The sequence below is a fragment of the Osmia bicornis genome, unplaced genomic scaffold (genome assembly GCF_907164935.1).
Source record: "Osmia bicornis bicornis unplaced genomic scaffold, iOsmBic2.1, whole genome shotgun sequence".
Taxonomy (NCBI): Eukaryota; Metazoa; Arthropoda; class Insecta; order Hymenoptera; family Megachilidae; genus Osmia; species Osmia bicornis.
In genome coordinates this window covers 142,224-169,644 of record NW_025791328.1, presented here as the reverse complement: position 1 = coordinate 169,644, position 27,421 = coordinate 142,224, and the positions used below count along the sequence as shown (strand labels likewise).

The 27,421-nt window shown below is 37.2% G+C and overlaps 1 protein-coding gene and 1 long non-coding RNA gene across 2 annotated transcripts; one reads left to right on the top strand and one right to left on the bottom strand.

Moving 5' to 3' along the window:
• Positions 1-4,924: 4,924 nt before the first annotated feature.
• LOC123989034 lies at positions 4,925-5,416 on the top strand. The gene has a single exon (XM_046289750.1). It carries the CDS (start codon positions 4,925-4,927, stop codon positions 5,414-5,416), a length of 492 nt encoding a protein of 163 aa, XP_046145706.1.
• A 2,969-nt stretch (positions 5,417-8,385) lies between these two features.
• Positions 8,386-9,189, bottom strand: LOC123989030. The gene is made up of 2 exons (XR_006830405.1): positions 9,143-9,189; positions 8,386-8,491 (listed from the first exon to the last, which is right to left on the bottom strand). It is a non-coding gene; the product is annotated as an uncharacterized LOC123989030 (long non-coding RNA).
• Positions 9,190-27,421: the final 18,232 nt, after the last annotated feature.

Below are 27,421 nucleotides of genomic sequence, written 5' to 3'. Positions count from 1 at the left end.
TTGAGCCCCCTTCATTGAACCTTCCTCTTTCGAATGAGCCCTTATTCAGCTCAAGATCTTCTCATATAAGGACTAATAACCGATTCCCGTAAAAGCATTCCCAAAGACGAGTTCCGCCATTATCTGGATACTACAGAGCAAGTTACGTGACAAATTTAGTTCAGCTAGTAGTTATAAGATAGCGTCTAAGTAGAAAGTCTGCCGATCTGGAATCGTAGCCAGAATCAAGCGTCAGCTTGATTACGTCACTCGAACTGTGCTGCGAAGGCAAGCGAAAAAGGCAACATCGCCCGAACGCTGAGTGAGACGCACTACAGTCATGCTGTCCTTCTCTCATTCTGAATGTTGAGATTGTACCTTTTCGCTAAGTTTTGACTGCCGCCCGCCTGGATTTTTCACAGCGCCCCATAACAAACCTCGCCCCATTCAAACTATATCGTGTGTGGTATCATTTTAATCAGAAAAATATCACCAATGCGCTAGTAAAAGTTTCAGTAAAAAACAGTCAAAAATAAAAAAGTGTTATAATTGAATTAGCATTAGTCACACCGATACGTTTCGGCTCTTTTCTTTGATCATTGGACCTCTTTCTCTCTCCTCCACTGTCTGTCCCTTTCTACGTTCACGCTTGGCTGGTCGTTGCATGTAATCCGAGATTCGACATCTCGGCTGGATGTATGCAACGTTCTGTTTCCTGTCTCGGTTGCATATACAGTAATGCTTCTGTCGACCCAGCCTTATTGACACTGCGACCTCAATCTGTCCAGTCCGTCTATCCTTGCCATTTTCCTTTTTCTTATTTATGGATCCGGGCCCTTTTCCATTTTCTCGTCCCACCTTGATAACTGATCTTCCTTACAAGGCCCTTTTACCTTTCCGTTATTTATGTTTCCTGCGTCAGACCCTCGCTAATTCAATCTTGATTTCCATTTCCTTTCCTCACGGCTGGACCACCACCCCAGATTCCAGAAACCTCCACCCTTAGTGTTTCCTCCAAAACCTCAATATAAAGAATATATAGGTAAGAATTTATCAAATTTCCGAATATTTTTTTGTACGATTTCTTTTATGCGGTCCCTATCCATCGCACAAAAACAGGTTTTACTGTGTAAGGAAAAAGCCAAAGCATCTCGATACGAAAAGCAATCGTGCGACAAAGATTACGGCCCCACGGCAGAAAAACCAGATATGGAAGAAGCAGTATTCTCTTCTGAGTGTGAGAGGCACATGCTTACACCCCTTCAGTTGCAAACGATGCGACATAACATTGAAGCAGAAACTAGCGATCAAGCGAAAAGCGAAAAGTGGATAGCTTACAGGAGAAAATTATTAACCGCATCAAATTTCGGCAGGATATGCAGCTTACGAAAAGATACACCGCGGGAAAATACTTTGAAGAGTATAATGTATCCGCAAATACCGAATTTACGTTCCCTAGAATACGTAAGGGAGAACGAGGCAAACGCCTTGAGGCAATTAGAGGACGAATTAAGAATTCATATTCGACCATATGGCCTCTTCATCGATGCCGTTGTGCCTTACTTAGGTGCAACACTTGACGGCATCGTAGACGATGATACCATCGTCGAAGTAAAATGTCCAGAACCGGCCAAGGATTTATTGCCTGCTGAAGCAATAGAGCAACTTCCTGCAATACGGCATATTTTCCGGGGTGATGAAATGAATAAAATTCATCACTACTATTATCAATGGAAGGACAGTTGCACATAACGAATAGACAATGTGCTCTATTCTGTTTATGGACAAAGAAAGGAATAAAAATTACAAAAGTACAAAGAGACGACATATTCTGGGCAACAGAAATGGAGCAAAAACTGAAAAGGTTTTATGAAGACTCCATGTTGCCAGAAATTATAGACAGTAGATTTAATCGGTAGCAACCGGTTAGAGAGCCTGCATACATAAAACAGACCAACAATACATGTAGCAGTACACAAGAAAGTGCATGTGACGATGTACAGGGTGTAAAAAAATTAATGGTCACGGCTCCAGGGGGTGAATCTACACCCTAGGATCGGTGGACATTTGTTAAAAAAACTTGCCGCAAAATTGTTTATAACATTGAAAATTGTTATTAAATATTTTTTTTACACCAACACATTCTGCACACTGAGAGGAGAAAAAGTTCGGGATGAACCATATGACGCAAACGAACCGTTTCATCAGGAAAAGTTATTAAAGAATTCATAGCGATTTGATTGTGTAGTGTAGCACGTATAGGCGATGGCCTACCACTACCCTGCCACTTGAGCGTAACTACCCCAACGCTGGGGCCTGGCACAGCTGTGCGCCGTACACCAACCCTAAACTGACACCATGCGACGTTTAAAAGGACAGTAGACCTAGTAAGGTGCATTAACCTACTTATGTAGGCCTCGGTCAAGTGACTTTTCTTGTCTTTCACCGTTGGGGCAATACCATTTTACCGATGGAAACCACGAGAAGGTGGTGGGTATTCTTCCATCAGGATGGGATGGGATATGATTAGATTAGGTTAAAGGGTAACTATTTGGTTATATTCATGAGCGTCTGATTATATCAATCATTTATAAATTATGTAAATTATCGAATGCCCCCGTTTAAAGTAGAATATATCAATACGGCATGATTTCTGTCGGCTGTATCGATGGTACGAAGCACTTAATGCACAGTTATAAATGTGTAATTATTATTTCTTCTATAACGCTTCATAATGTGCGAGTATTTATTATGGATTATTGACAAATTTATTAATACCACCATTCTACACTCACAATTAATATTATTATTACTACAATGCTACTACTATTACTATTACGATAAATAATTATAAAATGAAGAAAACATATAAATTACTATATTATGGTAGCAATCATGATAATAATGAAAACATTATAGACTTAAGAATAAAGTAGATGCTTCAATTGAAACTGAAAGGAGAATGACCGTCGCTTGTAAATATTCTCGTTACTGTTGTCAAAACGATTTTAAGGCTTTTCAAGAACTCCATGAAGATAGTGTTGGTTTTCTACATATAGGAAAAATGCGCTGGAATTAATGCAATTAATTATAAAGAATGCAAGGAGTGGTTCGACAGGTCATTGAAACCAAGAGTCTGACGTAGAACAAAGTTTACGATGTTCGTATCCTGTGGTGCTTTCCCATCAGAAATTCGGGATTGACGCTAACCAGTTACAAACTTCACGTATCCTTTTTTCAGGGATACTCCGCGTAAGGATAGGAATCGACAATAGAAAAAATAACCTAATGTCTTCGCTTACTTAAATCCAGATGTTAAAACGTGCGTTCCTCTTCTTTATTGTCGACGTCTACCCTTGCAAAGAATGTCTCTGGGAAAAAGACACGCAAAATTTGTAACTGGTTACTGTCATCTCTGAATTTCTGATGGGAAAGCACCACAGGATACGAACATCGTAAACTTTGTTCTACTCCAAACTGTCGGTTTCAATGGTCTTCCAAAATACTTTTTTAACTTTCTCTAACCAACTACAACGCATTTTACTTCTTTGTGGAAAACTAACACTAATTTCATGGGGGTTTGGAAAGCCATTGCAAGAGCTCTAGAACGTCAGAATCGCTTTGACATCGACAGAGTGAACATTTCGCAACGAGTACGAGTTCCTTCTAGTTTTACTCAAAGTATTTACTTTGCATGAACTTTTGTTTATTTCGTTTATTATTATTATTATTATTTTTATAACAGTAGTGTAGTTATTTGTGTTTTTCTGTATTTTATTATTATTTATCGTAGTAGTAATAGTGTTAATATTAAGTGTAGAGTACTAGTGTGGCATAGTGTGTTAATAGTTTTATTTAGTGTTATTAATTTTAATAATTAGTAATAAACACCCACCCGTGCATTATGGAGCGTCGTGGCCAACACAACAATCATTCATTTGTGAATGTGCGTCAAATGCTCCATGCCATCGATGCAGCTAATAGGGACTATACCCTAGCTCGGGATATATACAGTAAAACTTGGATATATGCAACAAACATTGGGACCCAGGCGTTGCATATATCCAGTCGAGGTGTCGAATCTCGGGTTACACGCGACGAGCAGCCAAGCGTGAACGTAGAAAAGGACAGACAGTGGTGGAAAGAGAGAGGTCCGATGATCAAAGGAAAGAGCCGAAACGTATCGGTGTGACTAATACTAATTGAACGATAAAACTTTTTTATTTTTAACTTTTTCTTAATGAAACTTTTACTAATGCATTGGTGAAATTTTTCTGATTAAAATGATACCAAACACGATATAGTTTGAATTATAATTACTTGCTAAAATTGATGTTAAAAGTTGGCGAAAAGCAAAGGAGGATTGGAAATGAAAACCGGTTGCGGCGTCGGCTCGGGTTTCAAACGTTGCATATATCCAAGCGAGGTGTCGATTCTGGGCATTTAAACGTTGCATATATCCAAGCGAGGTGTCGATTCTGGGAATTTAAACGTTGCATATATCCAGTCTTGGTGTCGATTCTGGGCATTTCATGTTGCATATATCAATTCTTGGTGTCGAAACCCGGATCCGTACAAATCGTTTGTACCGTGCCGCGTTACCTATTCTACGTTCGTACACAACATGCGACGTGTTGCATGTTGCATGTTGCGTGTTTGATGTATCTTTGGTGTACGGCTTGCCTTATACATATGTAGCCAAATCATATCGTATTTGGTACCATTTTAATCAGAAAAATCTCACAAATGCGTTAGTAAAAGTTTCATTAAGAAAAAGTTAAAAATAAAAAAGTTTTATCGTTCAATTAGTATTAGTCACACCGATATTACGGTCGGATCATATTACACGGTTTCCTTGCCGAGCGGATCCAGACAAACTTCTGTTGCATATATCCAGGTTTTACTGTACCGCGAATGGCTAGAAAATAGTGGAGGATCAATGCGCATGAGATCCGTTCCTGATAGACGGCAGTTCCAAAGACTGGACCACCGTTTTAGTGAAGCCTCACTATCAGACGCCAGCAACAACCACCGCCATGCTGGTCGACCACGGACGCATTGGAGGACGGAAGAGCAAGTGATTGCACTTGCAAGAACTTATCCGTTCATGGGATTCCGTGGCATTGCACGACGCGTAAATATTTCACATATGACGGTACATCGTGTAATCCGTGAAGAAGGCTTGAGACCATATCGTATCCAGAAGGTCCAAGCGTTAAGGGAATCGGATTATCAACAGAGGACAAACTTTTGTCAGTGGATGTTGAGGAAAGTGGAGAATAACGAGGATTTTTTTAAAAACATTATATTTACGGATGAAAGTAGTTTCTCCAACACCAACATCAAAAATCGGCAAAACACCAGGATCTGGGCAGAAAGAAATCCGCATGTTATGCAACAGCATTTTAACCAAGGCCGGTTTTCAGTAAATGTGTGAGCTGGCATAATCGGTGATAATATAATCGGTCCTATTTATCTACCGGCGCCATTAACTAGCCAACGATATTGCCGATTTTTGCGATCGCAATTGATCACAGAATTAAGAAGGCTCATTCCCCAACAAAGAAGAAGAACGATTTATTTTATGCACGATGGCGCGCCATCACATTTTAGCAGACCAGTACGCGAACATTTGTCGCAAATGTTTGGATCGCGATGGATTGGCAGAAGACCTGCTCCACATTTGTGGCCTCCACGCTCCCCCGATTTAAATCCACTGGATTTTTTTCTGTGGGGCGCAGTGAAGGAAATTGTGTATAAATCGGGCACTGAAATAAGGACTGTGGCGGATTTAAAAGGACGTATTAATTATGCCTTTGAAAAAATTCAAAACAAAGCAGAAATTTTTTATAAAGTGCGTAGAAACTTAAAATACAGATTAGAAAACTGTGTAAACAGTGGTGGTGGAACATTGAAGCTGGTGACCAAGCAAGACTGTTACGGAGCATTGGTGAGTACGGCAGTGTCTTGTGGGAGAGGCAAAGACAGAGATAATTGGTAAGTAAATATATTATTATTGCATGAAATCCTAGGATACTAGATTCTTAGATTCTACTTTACACGGAGGCATTCCATAATTTACATAATTTATAAATGATTGATATAATTAGACGCTCTTGAATATAACCAAATAGTTATCCTTCAACCTAATCTAATCATATCCCATCCCATCCTGATGGAAGAATACCCACCACCTTCTCATGGTTTCCATCGGTAAAATGGTATTGCCCCAACGGTGAAAGATAAGAAAAGTCACTTGACCGAGGCCTATACAAGTAGGTCAATGCACCTTACTAGGTCTACTGTCCCTTTAAACGTCGCATGGTGTCAGTTTAGGGTAGGGGTACGGCGCACAGCTGTACCAGGCCCCAGCGTTAGGGTAGATACGCTCAAGTGGAGGGTAGTGGTAGGCCCTCGCCTATACGTGCAACACTACACAATCAAATCGCTATGAATTCTTTAATAACTTTTCCTGATGAAACGGTTCGTTTGCGACATATGGTTGCTCTCAAACTTTTTCTCCTCTCAGTGTGCAGAATGTGTTGGTGTAAAAAAAAAATTTAACAACAATTTTCAATGATATAAACAATTTTGCGGCAAGTTTTTTTAACAAATGTCCACCGATCCTAGGGTGTAGATTCACCCCCTGGAGCTGTGACCATTAATTTTTTTACACCCTGTACATCGTCACATGCACTTTCTTGTGTACTGCTACATGTATTGTTGGTCTGTTTTATGTATGCAGGCTCTCTAACCGGTTGCTACCGATTAAATCTACTGTCTATAATTTCTGGCAACATGGAGTCTTCATAAAACCTTTTCAGTTTTTGCTCCATTTCTGTTGCCCAGAATTTGTCGTCTCTTTGTACTTTTGTAATTTTTATTCCTTTCTTTGTCCATAAACAGAATAGAGCACATTGTCTATTCGTTATGTGCAACTGTCCTTGCACTTGGTAATAGTAGTGATGAATTTTATTCATTTCATCACCCCGGAAAATACGCCGTATTGCAGGAAGTTGCTCTATAGCTTCAGCAGGCAATAAATCCTTCGCCGGTTCTGGACATTTTACTTCTACGATGGTATCATCGTCTACGATGCCGTCAAGTGTTGCACCTAAGTAAGGCACAACGGCATCGATGAAGAGGCCATATGGTCGAATATGAATTCTTAATTCGTCTTCTAATTGCCTCAAGGCGTTTGCCTCGTTCTCCCTTCCGTATTCTAGGGAACGTAAATTCGGTATTTGCGGATACATTATACTCTTCAAAGTATTTGCCCGCGGTGTATCTTTTCGTAATCTGCATATCCTGCCGAAATTTGATGCGGTTAATAATTTTCTCCTGTAAGCTATCCACTTTTCGCTTTTCGCTTGATCGCGAGTTTCTGCTTCAATGTTATGTCGCATCGTTTGCAACTGAAGGAGTGTAAGCATGTGCCTCTCACACTCAGAAGAGAATACTGCTTCTTCCATATCTGGTTTTTCTGCCGTGGGGCCGTAATCTTTGTCGCACGATTGCTTTTCGTATCGAGATGCTTTGGCTTTTTCCTTATACATATTTCGCTGCCATTTGCGATGCATGCTTACGTCGTTGTTCCATATTTTGTACGATGGCTGTCGGTTCCTTGTTCATAGCAGTACTCAATCAGCTGAACGACTCTCCTGAATTGTAATGAAGAACAGCAGCAGAGACTCTACCCTGATACGAGCCCTTGCGTCCAAAGTTTATTCTTTTGCTACCGATGAATTTCGCAATTATGTTATTGAACTTTCCATTGCATTATTATTTAATCCATATAACAAGCTTTCAGCTTGAGGAAAGAGGGGTTGCATCGCTTCTTCAATGCTTTGATAAATATCGCATTCTTTCAATTGTGGAACACAGTAATTAAAAAACTCAGTAATTCTATTTTACTTGATATTTGTTTCAAAAACTTAGAAGGACGTCTTTACTGTTCAGTGAACAAGCAAGGAATGAAACCTCCTGAAAATGCACGCAGAAAAACTAGCGCCCACTTTCAGAAAGAAATATAACGGCCCCGGGCCTTCAATGTGTTTATTGCACCAGACCCTTAGGTCTGGTACGGCTCGAAACCTATCGATTCTGGTGACAGAGCTAGGCCTTTGTCTGATGGTCAGTGTCCCTCAACATAGAGATTCGTTTCTGTATACCCATTATAATATTATTCCAACACGCCTCCTCAAAAATGAATCGGCTGTATTTAAACAACAATAAAGACTATCCTTCTTTCGCCTTCCTTGGGAACTACATATGGCCCAACATTTGTTGCAAAGAATCAGGGAAACCCAGGAAAACCTGATTAGACCATTAATAATATTAGGTTATATATATTTAAATCTATGACAAAATTTTTTATTTTTTTTTAAATATATATTTTTTTTTTTATATTAAATATTTTTATAATAGTTTTATTTTAAGCCCATCCCATCTCTGAGCTGTAGAAATCTTATGGCTGGTAGCGGTTTCGTTAATACGTCTGCTAATTGATCACCTGTTGGAACATATTTTAATTTCATTATATTATTTTCAATTTGCTCCCTGGAAAAATGGTATTTAATATCAATATGTTTAGATCTTTTGTGGTTCGTTGGATTGTTTGCAATACTGATACATCCATTGTTGTCTTCATATATTGTGATTGGTTCGGAAATATTTATTTCAATAGTTTTAGCTAATGATCTTAACCACATTGCCTATCTGACTGCTTCAAAGAGAGCCATGTACTCAGCCTCCGTTGATGAGGCTGCTACCGATGTTTGTCTCTTAGTAGACCAGCATATCGTACATCGTTCAAAAAGTTTAAATAAATAGCCGGTGGTACTTTTTCTATCATATCTATCATTTCCTCCCCAATCAGAATCAACATAACCACATAAAAGATCATTGTAATCATCCTTGATATATGTTAATTTTAAATGCATAGATCCTTTCAGATATTTAAGTACCGCTTTAAACATTGCCATAGTTCTCTGTTGTTTTTCCTTAAATATCTACTTAATATATTTACAGCTGTACTCAGATCAGGTCTGGTACACAGCATTACGTACATTAAATATCCGATAACATTTCTACAAGGGGCCTCATATATCTCATCGGAATTCAATGCTTTATAATCTAGTTTACTTTCAAGAGGTGTACTCACAGGTTTACACTCTGACATACTAAATTTATTTTAAATTGTTTGAATATGTGCACTTTGACACATAGTTATACTATTTTCATCTCTTTCAATTTTAATTCCTAAAAATAGCTTAGTATCTTTCAAATCTACCATTTTAAATCTATTCATTAAATAATTTTTGAAACTTTCCATTATTTCAATATCAGCTGTTGCTATTACAAGATCGTCTACGTAAAGCACCACATATATGTTTTTCGATATATCACCTTTGTCTAATATATATATGCATCTATCTACAGAAGAATTTTTAAAACCTTTACTTTTTATTGTTTGTTCAAAAATCTCAAACCAGCATCTCGCTGCTTGTTTTAACCAATATATTGCTATATTTAGTCTACAAACTTGATTGTCTTTATTATCAACCCCTTCAGGAACTTGCATATAAATTTCCTCTTTCAATATACCATTCAGAAAAGCAGTTTTAACATCCATATGATGAACTAATATATTATACTGATTAGCAAATGCCAGAACAAATCTAAAACTTGAAATTCTTGCAACAGGTGCAAACGTTTCATTATAATCAATTAAATATTGTTGACTGAAACCTCGTGCAACAAGACGAGCTTTATATTTTAATGGGTTTCCGTATTCATCATTTTTAATAGTAAATACCCACTTACAATCAACAATATTTTGATTTTTAGGTCTTGGTACTAGTGTCCACGTATTATTAACTAAAAGAGAATTACAGTAATGCTTCGAAATAAGCAAGTGGTCTCTGCTTCGAAATAAGCAACTCGCTATCCCCTCTTCTTTGTTTGAAGTCGCCCGCAAAGTGAGAGGTCCATGAAAGCGCGAAGCCGATGTTTAGGGTAATAAATTTCACGCTCGACTGAGCAGTGACATCGGTTAGTAGAAGAAGGATGGAATATATGTATATAATGCTTTCTATCCTTGTTCAAAAAATAACATCGCTGCTCGGCCGATCACTTTATGATTTGCCGCTACCTCGGATCTCTCACTCGTTTCTCGCGTTCTCTATCGTCCCGTTTCGAGAACAAAGTCAAGCCGAATAGCAACCTGCTTCGAAATAAGCAACTGTTCGGTCCCGAGCCACTTGCTTATTTCGAAGCATTACTGTAATTTCCTCTTCAATTGTTCGCTCCCACTGAACTCTATCATCCCTAGTTTTAATTTCCTGATACGAAACAGGAATTTTGCACACAAGAGATTGAGCACTCATGATATAATCATTTTGCTCATCAATCTCATTATAAGAGATAGGTGGACGTTGTTTGATCCTATCACTCTTTCTCGGTTCCGGAGATATTTGTCTTTTATTCTGAATTCTACAAGATGAAGAGCTTTGTATATCTGTTTCAATTAGAGATTTATTAAGTCCAGGACTTAATTCGTTATTTTTATTTACTTCTACAGTCTTTAACCTTGATACATCTGATTTATTACTATCAGATTTATTAAACTCTACTGATTTTGACCTCATGTCAGGTGAATCAGTTTCAATTTGTACCTCTACAGGCCTCGATAGCAAATCAGTTTTATCATGAGAGTTTTCAGAATTAACCCCTTTAGATTGCAAGAAATTAATCTCATCCACAATAACGTCTCTAACCACAACAAATTTACCACCTTCCACATTCCATACTTTATACCCATTCGGTTCATACCCAACTAGGATACCTTTCCATGATTTTTCTTCGAATTTTGATTGCCTAGTTTTATTATGTACATAAACTGTCGAACCGAAAATTTTTAAATACTGTAATTGAGGCTTCTTATTGTGCCACAATTCATATGGTGTTTTCGACTCTTTTAAAGCCTTAGTTGGAGTTATATTTATTAGAAATGTTGCAGTAAGGACAGCCTCACCCCAAAAAACTTTTTCTAAATCAGCCCCTGCTATCATCGCACGAGCCTTTTCAGTTATTGTCCTTACCATTCGCTCCGACACACCATTTAATTGTGGGGTTCGTGGAACTGTTAGGTGGTAACTAATACCTTTTTCAATACAATATTCCTTCATCTCGGTTGACAAATACTCTCCACCATTGTCACAATATAAGTTTACTGATCTTAAATTAAAATGAGTTTCGCTCTTTGCAACATAATCTCGGAAAACAGAAAATACATCCGATTTACGAGCGATTATATATGTGACGCAATAATGAGTGTACTCATCTACAAAGAGTACAAAATAATTTCTTTCATTAATTGAACTAGGAGTGATTGGACCACAAACATCCGTATGAACTATAAACAGTGGACGTTTCACATGACTTTTGTCTTTTACTTTTCTGAATGGTAGTCGCGCTTGCTTTCCATTAATACAAGCTTCACACAAATTATCGTTGACATCAACTTTTTCTATTTGTTTTATAGCAGTAAACATTTCTTTGTTTTTTAATTCTACAAATTTATTTTTACTAATATGTCCAAAACGTTGATGCCATAATTTATAATCATTTTGTTCAGCACTAATTGCTTGAACAACATATTTTTTTAAATTAGAAACAAGTATAAATTCGATGCCAGTTAAATTATTCAAGGCCTTACCTGACATTATTGTTTTCCGATTTTTACCTATTCTTACACCCTTGTCATCGAATGTTACAGTCATTCCTGCTTGTTGAACTTTTCGGACAGAGAGTAAATTATATGGTACATCTGGGCAGTAGTGCACATCTTCTAGAGTTCCTTGGATGCCCATGTTGGTAATAACACCAATTGAACCCTTCTTCTTCGCTTCAATGTACGTCCCATTCTTCGCCACCGAGAGTTTTATCGGCATTTGTAGATCTTCAAAGTTTTCTGCTGCATGTTTGTTATTGATAAGGTGATCTGATGCACCCGAGTCCAAAATAAATGTAATTTTATTGTGATTATTTATATTTTCCTGCTGATATTCGCCCACCATAAATGCGAAACTTGATGTATTATAATTTTCAGTAGACGTGGATGGTTGTGTTAATTGAACAGTTTGTGCTGTTTTGTTCACATCAATATTATTAGTATTTTTTTGTTGTCTCTTATAATAATAACAGTCCTTCTGTAAATGGTTTGTTCTGCCACATTGATAGCACTTTTTCACATACGGTTTATTAAATTTAAATGATCCTTTATTTTTATTGTGATACTGATTTCTATTAACCCCTCTTGATGTTCTAGGATTGTATCTTTTTGTATCCTTTGTTTTATAACCAATACTAAGTACTTTTAGACTATTATCACGACACTCATTTACTAATTTTACTTCGTGATCTAATAACCTTGTTTTTACAAACGCCAACGTCAAATTATCTTCAGCGAGTGTTTCAATTGCTGTTATTATACCATCGTAAGAGGATGGCAGTGTTAATAATAAATGCGCTACTTTATCACTTTCTTTTAATATAGAACCTGCGGCTGCTAACTCAGTAATTAATTCGTCGAAATTCTTGAAATGTTTCATCAACGGTAAATCAGACTTTAATTTTAATTCAAGCAATCTTTTCTTTAATGCTATCTGAGTAGCAGTGCTTTTCCTTTCATAGATTGCATCTAAGCTACTCAATACCTCTATTGCAGTATTATTTGTCTGCGCAAAATTCAGATATGAGTCTGATAAATATTCAATAATATTATTCTTCGCTTTTCTATCTGCTTGAATCCATTCAGTTGTTAATTGTCTTGGAACTGAATCATCAATTACGTGTATCACATTCAGTTCTGTTAAAAGTCCACGAATCCTGAATTTCCAGGTACTATATTTCTCGCCATCAAACGGTTTAATGTTCCTCTTCATATTTGATCAAGTCTCCATTGCTATTAGTCACTTAAATAATATCTTCGATTATTGATACACAAACGGTTATATTTATAGTTTAATTTCACTACACTCACTATAGTTTAATACTAGTTTAATCACTTTATAATTACACCTTATAGTTTAAAACACACAAAATTATCACTATATAAAAAACTAATTAATTAAAACGATACTGGGCCCATAACCTATTGGAAGTTATGGGTTTAATTAAATAAAAACTCAGTAATTCTATTTTACTTGATATTTATTTCAAAAACTTAGAAGGACGTCTTTACTGTTCAGTGAACAAGCAAGGAATGAAACCTCCTTTCAGAAAGAAAAATAACGGCCCCGGGCCTTCAATGTGTTTATTGCACCAGACCCTTAGGTCTGGTACGGCTCGAAATCTATCGACTCTGGTGACAGAGCTAGGCCTTTGTCTGATGGTCAGTGTCCCTTAACATAGAGATTCGTTTTTGTATACCCATTATAATATTATTCCAACACATAGTTCACTCTGTTCGGGTCAGAGTATGTATTTGTTGCAGAAGTATGCTAGTCGTTGACACTCCTGATCTTCACCGAAAACATGGCTCGCTACATTTTTCATATCTGTTTTTAAATTCTTTATTTGATCAGCGAGTGTTACTTTTTCTTTGAATCGGTATTCTGCAGCTTTCTTCACACCAGTGCGCAGGCGAAGGGCATTCTCTTTTACAATAGGTCGTAGTTCCTTGAAGCGGCCTTTTGTGGCGATCTCATTTATTTTTCTACTAAAGTTGCGTAACAGGTGATTGGTACATTCAATTTTTCGTACATGCACCATATACTCTTTGTATGGATCATTGTCCAATATCTTTTTGTACACACTGCTATCTCCGTCGGCAACTAATATTGAATATATCAGGCCGTGCATTTCTATGCTGCATTTAAATCCGTCTACAATAGCAGCACTTTCCATACCAGTTGAATTCTGGTTACGACCCCAATTTTTGAAGCAACGATGCTGCCATGCCTCTTCCTTCTTCTTGGCAGCGGTTTGGCAAATTATACAAAATTTATTCTTTACATTGATGTAAAGCACCTTTTTGGTGTGGTATCCCACGATGGCTCCTACACCAGACAGAGAGTTGTAATCACCTCCACGGTATGATCTATTCATCCAGCTGCCATCTGCGACAACTGGAATCCATGGTATATTACAACCTGATAGTATATCGCCTCTTGCTATGGCTAGCTCTTTTTCTAATTTCCCTGCGTCTTCTATTTCTCGTTGCGCAGCCAATTCGAACGCATCGATTATTTCATCTTGGCATTTTTCGTAAATTCTCTTGCTCATGCACGACACGTTCATGCCAGAAAGTATTTCTTCTAATTGATTGTATCCGCCGCCTGTCATCATTGTACCGGAAACAGCGCTGCGGTTGATGTTCATTGTGTTATTACTGTTATGAAGGGACGATACGCACTCAACGTGATTACACATTTGGCATTTTACTTTATACTTTTTTCCAGTCCGTTCTATTGACATCCAATTATTTGGAAGTGTTCGACGCCACAGCCGATACTTGAATGTTTTTTAAGCTGTATTGTTTGCTTGAAAACATGTTGAAAATCGACGAAATCTATCCCGTTAGAAACTGGTTTTTCTTTCAACTGCGGTGATTCTGCTGTTTCTATCAATGCGTAATCTTCTAAATCAGATTCAATGTCTTCAAACTTTTCTTCATACGCTTCAATTTCTTCCACGTTTTCTTCATACGCTTCAATTTCTTCCACGTTTTCTTGATACCCTTCCACGGTAGAAAAATCATTCGCTGCAGGCGAGTGTGGCAGCATCTCATAAGAAGTGGAAGGTTCTTCAATCGCAGAATAATCATTCGCAACAGGCGAGTGTCGCTTCTTTTCGGAAGAGCTGGTACCTGCATCGTCTACGGTACAGGTGCTCTGACTTCCCGCGAGGTACGCTGCCTTCTTCAAACATCGCCTAAGTAGAAATAACATACACACATGCAGGTACCAAATAAAAACAATTGCTTATTACGGAAGGTAGGACTATTCAAAAGTTACGGCGACCGAATAAGTGTGATGTTGAACGAATGAGGCGAGTGTGCATGAGAGAGAGAGACAGAGAGAAAGAAACCGAACCATTCAAATGTTCGAGTATCTTGATCGCAGCTGATAGCTTGATCGCGACGGGTAATCCGACACATTCCAGTCATACAGGATTGCCTCGAAATAAGCAAGTGGCTCGGGACAGAACAGTTGCTTATTTCGAAGCAGGTATGCTTGTATTCGGCTTGACTTTGTTCTCGAAACGGGACGATAGGGAACGCGAGAAACGAGTGAGAGATCCGAGGTAGCGGCAAATCATAAAGTGATCGGCCTAGCAGCGATGTTATTGTTTTAACAAGGATAGAATATAGCATGCCCTCTCATTCTCGCACTATGCGTTTCCGAAGGCATGTAGAAGCACATGAACGAAACATGCTCCAATTTACTAATTGCGTGTTACACTCCCTCTTATTGACGATTATTAGTGCACATCTGTGTAGGAATGTTATATAATTATTGCTAGGTTTTAAATAATACACAGGACATGTAATTACAAATATTCAAAATGTTCCCGAAATTATTGATATACATAAATGGATATATAATACACGAAAAGATGTTTTAAATGCCACTCTTGAAGAAATAGAGAAAATTTAATTGTAAAACTCTTTTTCACTGGCGCATCGACAAGGAGTTTTGTATATTTTGTATATTGTTGTTACTTGCAGTATGTATAGTAATTCCTCCGAGATTGCGACTGTGGTCGGAATCGAAATGTTGCAATGACAGTAGAGGAGACTCGAAATTCTATGACTGGGCGGCAAGACTGTCGCCGCGGCTCGCCTTTGTAGTAAAAAGGGTCGGAAAAGAGAAGGATAGCATGAGAGGCTCGGAACACACCAGAATAGCTAATACTCGAATGAAAATGCATATTCCATCGTTCTTCTACTAATTGCCGTCACCCAAACAAAACGTCGGCTTCTCGCTTCCACAGACCTATCACTCATTTTTCGGACCTCTTTTCTAGAGGAGAAGGATGGAGTTTTGAGCTGGAGCAGCGTAAAATTGCCAATGTTTCAATGGATCAAGGCCGTGCTGTTGAAATTTTTCACGTGACAATTCAGTCGAAACACGATATACGTCGGATTATGTATAACAGAGCTCGGTAGGATTTGCACTTTTCAGCTGATTTTCAGCTGGCTTCACGTACCGCTATTCCCCTTGCCGCGACGTTGAGCACGCAACCCACGATCCATTCGAGCCTCAGGAGCGTATCACTCATAAACGTACGCTGGCAATAGCTTTCCACCTCACCCACGAGGTACTATTGTCGATGCGTTTTTTTTAGTGGTTGCCAGCATACGTTTACGAGTGATACGCTCTTTAGCCTTGAATAGTTCGTAGGCTGCGCGATGAACGTCGCGGCAAGGGGAATAGCGGTTGGCGGAGCAAGCTGAAAATCGGCTGAAAAGTGGAAATCTTGCCCAGCTCTGATTTATAACAATCCGAGTTTGTAAGAAACGATAATTTATAACAGACATTGTCACCGTAACAATGATAAAAAAAACGTGGGCATCGCGGGACGGCCGATAAGAGCGAAGCTCAAGTCATAATGTGTAAATTTACAATTTAGAATTCATTTAGTAATTTTATGGTATAATATTGAAAATGAAAATAAAATGGTCAATATTAGAGAAATGATATTTATTACATGGGAGACAAATAGCGGAGAGGGGCCGGAGAATTGGAGTCGATGGTACGCGCAATCATGGTAGGCGCCGAACGCGCAAAGGAGAGCTCCAATATAAAAAATGAAAGAAGGGAGAGAATGAGAGAAGGGAATATGTAATATTGTATTACATATTATAAAATACCATGATATTACTGCATCGAAAAATAATGACTTCATGCAAATTGTTACGTCCGGGTTAAATTTTCATAACCCGACCTTGCGTTTCCCGTCCGGTGCGCTGCACTTGGAAGGAAATCCCCTACGGGAGGCGCAAGGAAGGGCATTTTCTTGATTTTTCTCATTTTCGTATCCTGTTCGCGCTCCTCCTAACTTGTGTCTCTTCGTTGAGTGCGCTACACTTGAAAATATTCCACACGAGTAGCACAAAGACAGGGGTTTGAGATTAAAATAATAATTCTTCTTTTCCTTTTCTCTTATTAGTTTCAATAGTTCATCCGTTAATATACCAAGTTTGCGTACCTCTCCAGTGCGTAGCACTTGGAAATTTCCTAGCTAACCGCGCCGTACAAAGAAAATTCTTGTTCTACCCTACTAGCGAGATACCTCTCCTACCTGCAAGGCATGCGTCAGTCGACCTTTCCACAAGGAATGAGTGTAATTAAGAACGAAACAATTAGTAGGGAACGGAATGAAACTGTTTGAATGACTATCGAATGCGAAGGTTTGCGTGACAACCACTGACGTTTGAAATTTGTCGACCGACGTTCAAGAACGTTCGAGACGAAGGTCGACCAAGGCAATAAACATCGACAACGAACTACAGCTAAACGTTAAACGTAGAACGTTTAGAAAATACGTAAATCGTTAAAAATTGATGTACGCGGAATTAATGACAATTAAATGCAGTAACGTATTTGCATACATCCGCGATTCGATGATAATTACAAATATCTATTGCCTTTTTCGTAAACCGCCGAAACACAAATAAGAACGGAATAATTTAACATTATTCATTTATTAGTTATTGAATATAGCAAGTTAAACATCCATTAAGAAAGCTAGATCTTCTTCGATACCGAAAATATCATTTATAAGAAGCCTCTTTGATTAGTAAATTCGAACAAATATTGTCGTAGTAGATTTCGAATATTCCAGAAGTTTTAGAATTGCAGAGCATGAAATTCGCATAGCGTTAGAGGGGTAAAAAGAGAGAGATAGTCTACGAAAGACAGAGTCGGAAGGAAGGTCAAGAAGGGATGAGAACTTGGGAAACGCGCCTAGACAAAACCAGTACACGCGGACCTTCCCCTTCGACACGTACCCTGATTTGCCAAATGATGTCCCCACTTTGGGCCCATGGTCGCGGGTCGAACCCTGAGATACGATCGCTTGACTGAGGCAAATCACTCTTCGTCGAAAAATCGTGAGGTACGTGACGGGGAGCCCGTGTTCGCGTTAAGCAATAGTTGTCGTGTCGAAAATCGTAGTAATTAGCTGCTCGGTAAAGTCCTTGCAAGAGGCAGAGTGCCGGGAGATTGCAGTTCTCGTTTTCCGCGGCAAAGACTTTAGTGAATACGTAAAATTTCATACTTTTCAATTATCTATCTTTTCTCTTTCAAATTTTAAATCGTTCGTTAATTAATATTTTTCTCTTTTCCGCGTCGCGTCGTTTCGTATATAATTTCGTATCGTCTCGTAACCGTAATACCGTACAAAGGCCGATCGCGAACGCGTAGTGCGTGTGACAAGTTTTTCATCTCTTCTTCGCCTTCCAGATTTCCAGACTACCCAGCTAGCAGCGCTTATAACTCAGAAATTTATATTATCGTGTATTATTTAACATCGAGCTTGGTAAGTCATCTATTTCGTTTTGTCCAATACGACGATTCTGGATTTAGTGAGGCAAAACGGGCGATCTTGAAACCGCGTGTTCTGGAAATTTCCCACGAGATCGTTCTGTTCAACATCGCGTTCAAGGTATCGAAGACATTTCGCATTTTTAATAACGATTCCGTTTACGATTAAGAGAGGCGGCCCACGAGACCGTTGGTCTTGAAAGTTTTCCCCTGGGACCGTTTCCTCTCACTGCGTACTAATTGTTCGCCGAAATCGCCACTCGAATCATTTTAAAATTCTGTGTTTTACGATCTAATAGATTTCATTATTATCTAATTTCACTTATCTTGTTAATATATATATAATTTTTATCCGACTTCGAAAAGGAGGAGGATACTCAATTCGATGAGTATATTTTTTTTTTTTTTTTTTTTTTTTTTTTTGGCTTTGTTCACCGATTACGCCGAGACGGATGGACCAATCGGAACGAAACCTTTTGCATCTTGTAGGATATGTCTTCCGATTGGTCCCGTTGAAAAAACATTTTGCATTTTTTCATTCCGAACGCTTTTTATTGCAAAAAAACGTGCTATTTCATGTACGTGCAGTTTATGTTCACCGATTACTCCGAGGCGGATGGACCAATCGGAATGAAACTTTATGCGTCTTGTACAGTACAACTCCCCATTGGTCCCGTAAAACAAATATTTTGCATTTTTTTATTCCCAACGACTTTTTTTTCTAAATGTACGTTCACTGATTACTCCGAGACGGATGGACCAATCGGAATGAAATCTTTTGCGTCTTGTAGGATATGTTTTCCCATTGGTCCCGTTGTAAAAACATTTCGCATTTTTTTATTCCGAACGGTTTTCATTATTGCAAAATAAAAACGGGAAGTTTGTAATCTCAACATAAAATGACTTCAATGATCCTTTAATATATTGTCGGGAGCATGATTCTGAACAACTTTTTCATTATGCATAATTAACGGAAACCTTTAGTTTTCGAGATATTCGTGAAAAACTATTGTTATTTTTTCTGCCTTTGTTCGCCGATTATTCCGAGACGGATGGACCAATTGGAACGAAACCTTTTGCGTCTTCTAAAGTATGTCCCCCGATTGGTCCCGTTAAAAAAACATTCTATATTTTTTCATTCCGAACGGTTTTTATTGCAAAAAACGTACTATTTCATGTACGTGCGGTGTATGTTCACCGATTATTCTGATATGGATGGACCAATTGGAATGAAACTTTTTGCATCTTGTACAGTACAATTCCCCATTGGTCCCGTAAAAAAATATTTTGCATTTTTTTATTTCTAACGACCTTTTTTTGTAAATGTGCGTTCGCTGATTACTCCGAGACGGATGGACCAATCGGAATGAAATCTTTTGCGTCTTGTAGAATATGTCTTCCGATTATTCCCATTATAAAAACATTTCGCATTTTTTTATTTCGAACGGTTTTCATTATTGCAAAATACGTTCTGGTTCAAGGAATGCACCGATTGCGATGAAAGATTTCACATTTCGTAGATCATTCCACGATGATTCCATTTCCCAAAATTTATTTAACTTCTTATTGTTAATAACTATTGTTATTATAATAAAAAGCCTATTCTTTAGGGTTACCCTCCAAGGAATATACCGATCGCGATTTTTCAAACTTGTCCCTGCAAGTAAACTTCGAATACTGCTCGTTCCACTAAAAAGTGTGAAATAAAATAATTTTTAACAAAAAAAAAAATCCGACTTCAAAATGCACTAAAAAGTATAAAATAATTTCCATTTCATTTATATCTGTATTCCACAGCTATTAATACAATCTACTTAATCATTAAATAGGATACTAAATATATTTCAAAGTTTTCGGAGGCGGCGCAAAATTAAAAATACCCGAACAAACGGTGCTGCCAATAACGATTTGATTGTGGTATGGCAAACTTGGTAATTAATAAGTCGTAAGAGCAAAATTATAGGTCCGGTTGAAAACATTTGTAATTGTAACGATTGTATGAGAAATTGTCAGCACTCCTGATGGACATGCACTATACTGCAGTTTACAAGAGACCATACTTAACTCGTGCCGCTCACTAGGTCTAGAGAGATTTTTAATGACGTGTGTTATTCCCCTCTCCAGCTTGCTTCTTATTATACCTTGCGATCATATAAATGGTGGGCAGAAATATATGACGTACGATAATTGAAAAGCGGTGATGATATTGTAAAGTTTCACGATGCAATGAAAATTCTATTATTTTCCGGAAAAAAATGATGTGAACGCAAAGTTAGAAGCAAGCTGTAAAGGGGAATCACACGCACTATTAAAAATTTCCCTAGACCTCAGTAGGTCACTAGCTGCGCGACTTAAGTGCGGTCACTCGTGAACTGCAGTATAGTTAATTCGTAATGGGTATATTGATTCCCACTGAATATTGTTTACTTGAAATTATCAAATGGGTCATTTGTCACTGGTTGCCGACACCTGAACTAGGATCTTCCCAGTAGAGGAAAAGTTTTTAATTTTGCGCCGCCTCCGAAAACTTTGAAATATATTTAGTATCCTATTTAATGATTAAGTAGATTGTATTAATAGCTGTGGAATACAGATATAAATGAAATGGAAATTATTTTATACTTTTTAGTGCATTTTGAAGTCGGATTTTTTTTTTTGTTAAAAATTATTTTATCATTTTTCTGTATTTCTAACAGCCCGAACCTTATGTTAACTACACCATTTTTATTGTTATGTTTTTCTCTTTTGAAATTATACCATTTTTTGTTACACATAACTAGTTTCACATTCATTATTAGTTTAACACACTTCCTTCCTATACGTTCACGACTATCATCTTCGCATAAATTCACACGAGGGGCCCGTATGGGACCAGAGCATTGACGGACCCAATAAATAATCTTTTTATAATCTATACCGATAATATCGATTCTTTTAAATTGTTCCAATCGTTACCGACCTAACATCATTGAGCACGATTGGGACTGGTGGCAGCACTAATGCCGTTCTCAACCGCGTATTAACCACTCAGAACAGTAAAAAGAAATAATAATATAAATTCACATCAATTTAATTTCTTTTTCTTTTTATATTTTGTACGTCGCGCGCCGTATCTCGCTCGCGAAGTAACAATATCTATACTATAAAACATAAATTACCTTTCTTGCCGTTTTTTATTTTTAGATACACGCTTTGCAAATATGGTATAACTCCGATTTTTCTTATTCCCTTTCAAATGCATTCTGCTTCTTGCATTTTCACTTTCTTCTTTTCGTTCCATATTCACACAATTAGCACAATAATGTATAAAAATGAAATAGTTCACAAGTTATAAATAATACACAACAAATGAAAACTCTATTGAAAACTCTATTGCTTTCTTGCGCGTGTTCACCGTTGTGCGGAAAAAAAAGAAAATCAGAGAGAGCATCAGAAATCCACCGTTGTGCGGGAAAAACAAGAAAATCAGAGAGAGCATCAGAAATCCAAGATTGTAAGTACCTTCCAGACGCACATACATTCGTGTCTTCCTTATTTTATGAAATAAGAAGTTTTTATTATTTACTGTGTTTATTTTTAGGACCAAATGGATTGCACTCCAGTAACGACGGATGCAACAAAAAATACAGAGACGAATGTACAGTCGGTCACGAAAATATTCGGACACCACTATAATTCTGACTATTATAGTTCGTACTTCAGAAATTTATGCAATAAGAACAAAAAGAGGTTTCACGTATGTTACTATGCAGTGTGTAGTTAACAAAAACATAAGAAATATTTATTTACGATAAATGATTACATAAATAATAAAAGAAAAATGGAAAGTACGCTCATTTTCATGTCACGAAAATATTCGGACACTATCAAAACGAAGTTTATAACACAATATATAAATCTTGTTTTATAAATTAATATTTTGTTGGATATCCCATATGCTTTATGACGTGCCGTAATCGCATTGGCATATTACAAATTATTCTTTTTAAATAATCTTGCCCAATACGTAGCCATTCTTCTTGCAGACGTCTTTTTAGTTCGTCCTTTGTGTTTATGGGAGTTGTTCGAATTCGGCGATCTAATTCATCCCATAAATTTTCAATAGGATTCAAATCTGGCGATTGCGGTAGTGGGTGGAGGACATTCTTGCAAGTGTATAATAAAAATTCTTGCACAATACGCGATTTGTGCTTTGGATCGTTATCCTGATAAAATTTTATCCCACTTTGAAGTCCCATGTTATCAGCACTTTTTTTTAAATTGTTTTGCAAAATGTGCAGATTTTTATCGAGGATGTCGTCGATAAAAACTAATTCGCCTACTCCATGGGCCGAAATACAGCCCCACACCATCACAGACCCACCACCGTGTTTCACAGTCGGCTGCAAATGTCTCGGATTAAATTCTTCTTTCGATTTCCGCCATACCCTAATTCTTCCATCGCTTCCATAAATATTAAATTTGGACTCGTCCGCGAAAATCACGTCTTCCCACCACTGACTTTCCTTTGAAATATAGTTTTTTTGCAAAATTCAGTCTCTTCATCCTGTTGTTCGCGTTAATATACGGCTTTCTTCGAGCTATTCTTCCATTATAGCCTTCTGATCGTAACACTCTTCTTATGTTTTCCGGATGCACTGATATTCCACGGTCATTATTTAATTCAGCTGCTAACTTTGGAGCACTTATCCGAGGATCACATTTGATTTTCCTAATTATGGAGCGTTTATCCCGAGTATTGAGGATCGGTTTGCGTCCGCTTTGAGGGATAGATTCAATTCTATCTTCGTTCTTGTAACGTCGCACAATATCCCATACAGTACTCTTACTAATATTTAATAAATCGGCAATTTTGCGAATTGATTTCCCCTTTTCCCGATGAAAAATTACTAATTGTCGCATATCAAACGACGTGTTCTTACTTTTCCGACCCATTTCGCACAAATTTTGAGCAAGACTAACAAATATTCGATCTCTAACATACTCTGTACATAGTATGAATGATATGTTTACAAACATTGTTTCAGTCAGTTCCAGGAACCTGGAAACTTGAGAAGTACTGCAAGTGTCCGAATATTTTTGTGACATGAAAATCAGCGTACTTTCCATTTTTCTTTTATTATTTATGTAATCATTTATCTCTTATGTTTTTGTTAACTACACACTGCATAGTAACATACGTGAAACTTCTTTTTGTTCTTATTGCATCAATTTCTGAAGTACGGACCATAATAGTCAGAACTATAGTGGTGTCCGAATATTTTCGTGACCGACTGTAAGTACCTTTACGCTCAATATCTCTATCACTTTTATTCTTCTATGTGTTGTGTGTACTGCGATTACTTATGTTCTCAGATGAAAAGTCGCGATTTTCGGAAATTTTAATTATTTATAACTTTTAAATGCGTTCACCGATATAGATGACATTTTTACCATACACATCACTTATCTGAATCTACGATACAAATTTTCATTATAGACTAACAGAAAAAAGTTGAAAAATTACCATTCTGTATTTTTTTTAATGATTTCAACAAATTGTAATTTTTTAAAACGATAAAAATACATATTTCAATAAATTATTTTTCATGTTTACTTACAGATAAATCAGGGGAACACCGACCCGGAATTACAAACGAATGCAGAAAAACCTCAGGAGAAGAAGAATGATTATCAGAAAAATAATTTTTAACAAAAAATACAACCGACTTCGAAATGCACTAAAAAGTGTGAAATAATTTCTACTTCATTTATACAAATACCCAACAGCTATTAATAAAACCTATTTACTCGTTAAATAGTATACTAAATACATTTCAAAGTTTTCGGAGGCGGCGCAAAATTAAAAACTTTTCCTCTACTAGGAAGATCCTAACTCGGGCGTCGGCAACCTATGATAAATCACCCATTTGATAATTTCAAGTAAACAATATTCAACGGGAATCAACAAACCCATTGCGAATTAACTATACTGCAGTTCACGAGTGACCGCACTTAACTCGCACAGCTAGTGACCTACTGAGGTCTAGGGAGATTTTTAATAACGTGTTTTATTCCCCTCTACAGCTTGCTTCTTACTTTGCGTTCACATCATTTTTTTTGCGACAAATAATAGGAATTTCATTGTATCGTGAAACTTTACAATATCATCACCGGTTATCAGTTATCGTACGTCATATATTTCTGCCCACCATTTATATGTTCGCAAAGTATAATAAGAAGCAAGCTGTAGAGGGGAATAAAACACGTTATTAAGAATCTATCTAGACCTAGTGAGCGGCGCGAGTAACGTATGATCTCTTGTGAACTGCAGTGTAGTGCATGTACATCAGGAGTGCTGCCAATTTCTCATATAATCGTTACAATTACAAATGTTTTCAGCCGGTCCTATAATTTTTCTCTTACGACTTATTAATTACCAAGTTTGCCATACTGCACTCAAATCGTTATTGGCAGCATCGTTTGTTCGGGTATTTTTAATTTTGCGCCGCCTCCGAAAACTTTGAAATGTATTTGGTATCCTATTTAACGATTAAGTAGATATTATTAATAGCTATGGAATATTGGTATAAATGAAATAGAAATTATTTTACACTTTTTAGGGTATTTCGAAGTCGGATGTTTTTTTTGTTAAAAATTATTTTATTTCACACTTTTTAGTGGAACCAGTAGTATTTGTAGGATAGTGTAAGGTGATTTTAGATTTCTGTTGCTTAGCTAATAACCATAAATCGAAAAAAAATTGACCGAATTTAAGTTGTTAATAAACAACAAATTTCATAAATTTTTGCAAGTGGGATCATCGCGGATATACCTCCTACTAAATGTGGAAGGTTTCATCGCTATCGGTACATTCCCTGCAGCATAAACGCCGGAAGATATAAATGAAGTATTACGTATTTTGCGATAAAGGTCGTTAGGAATGAAAAAATACAACAATTTTTTTGCCGGACCAATTAGAAGATATACTCTACAAGATGCAAAATTTTCAATCCGACTGGTCCATCCGTCTCGCGGTAATCGGCGACCGTACGCCGCACGTACATGAAATAGTACGTTTTTTTGCAATAAAAAGCGTTCGGAGTGAAAAAATGCAAAATGTTTTTATAACGGGACCAATCGGGAGACATACTCTACCAGATGCAAAAGGTTTCGTTCTGATTGGTCCATCCGTATCGGCGTAATCGGTGAACATACATAAAAAGAAAAAAAATATATATATATATATATACACATCGAATTGAGTATCCTCCTCCTTTTCGAAGTCGGATAAAAAAGAAGTAAGTATATACATATAATTGCGATTTCTCAGCGTGGAATCAACACCCATATGATTATACTACAATAATTATGTTTATGTTAAATCTTACAGATATCAGATCTGAAAAAGCAAGTAAAAAAATTTTAATATAGCAGGGGCTCAAGAGGAGGGAGAGGCAGAGGAGAAGGTAGAGGAGGAAGAGGCAGAGGAGAAGGTAGAGGGGGAAGAGGCAGAGGAGAAGGTAGAGGAGGAGGAAGAGGAAAATGGGGAGGATTTGGAAAAAAACCACACAACGATCATTTTTTAATGAAAAAAATCAAAATATTAATTAAATAAAAAAATACTATGGTTTGTTTATTGTACATTCTACCCATACCCTAATTATAAGTAAATATAATATTATTAGTATATTATTTTTTAATATATAGGTGTATTTAATAAAAACCATAAAGTGAAATAAGTACAATAAGTAAAATAAATACATATTCCAAACAAATCTTTTTTTTAAATTGGCAAGAAGTATTATATCGCGTTTTTAACAGAAGAACAATATTTCTATTTAATTATATTTGTGCATATCTAAGTTTGGGCATCTATTTTCTATTAACTTTTTACAAATTTACTGTAAAGATATTGTCTTTTGCCATCATTCCACGTTAGCAGACGTTCTCCTTATACGCCATCTTCTAACCACTAGCAGAACTAAATTTGTCACGTGACTTGCTCTGTATTATCCACAAAATGGCGGAACTGGTCTGTGAGAATGCTTTTACGGGCATCCGTTATTCGTCCTTATTTCGCAACAAATGAAGACAAAATAGATCTTAATTTACAGGTAAGGGTTGTGGCTAGACCGCTCAACTCATGATTTCAATCACAGCACTCTTTTAGTGGCCTAAAAATGCTTCGATTCCGCGAATGCATTTTGTCGATTTTTTACCTCTACTTTAGACACTTATATTACTAAACATCAACATAATCCCACTGAAACATGAGTTGAGCGGTGTGCATTGGACCTTCCTCTTTCGAATAAGCCCTCACCCAGCCCTAAATGTTCTCATACAAGGACGAATAACGGAAGCGCGTAAACCCATGTTTATGCCCATTTTTGCCGGTAAAGTCAACGCGCTACTATTACCCGTGTCTACCCCCTTAAGAAAAGCTTTAAAACGACTCAACGAGGTACAAGTATATTTCTTTTTCTTAATCCATAATTTTACTAATTATTCTGAGTATTCTCCAAAAGGCTCCAACACAACATGAGAAAAAAGAAGATATACCATGGAAGTTAACCCTCATTGATATCCCGGAACTAAATTGGAAGATTTTTAAGCAGCTGAGCAAAACCGATCCAAGAAGAAGACACGCAAGGATCCTCAAATATTTCGGCAGATTAGCCGCATCCCCCAGGAATGAAGAGGAAAAATGCCAATGTTACATTTTCAGCCAAAAGCGAACAACAACAAAAGAGTCTCTTGAGGACAAGAGACCAACACAGGGGGAAGGTTGTAACATCCCGCAAGAAGAGGAATAAATAAAAAGAATCTTATTATTAGTATTTATTAAAACATTTATTTATTTTTGCATCTTTCGTGATCTACCATAATAATAATTATCTTCGTATTTA

Coding starts and splice junctions, on each gene's coding strand:
- LOC123989034 (XM_046289750.1), top strand. CDS start 4,925: ATGAGATCCGTTCCTGATAGACGGCAGTTCCAAAGACTGGACCACCGT.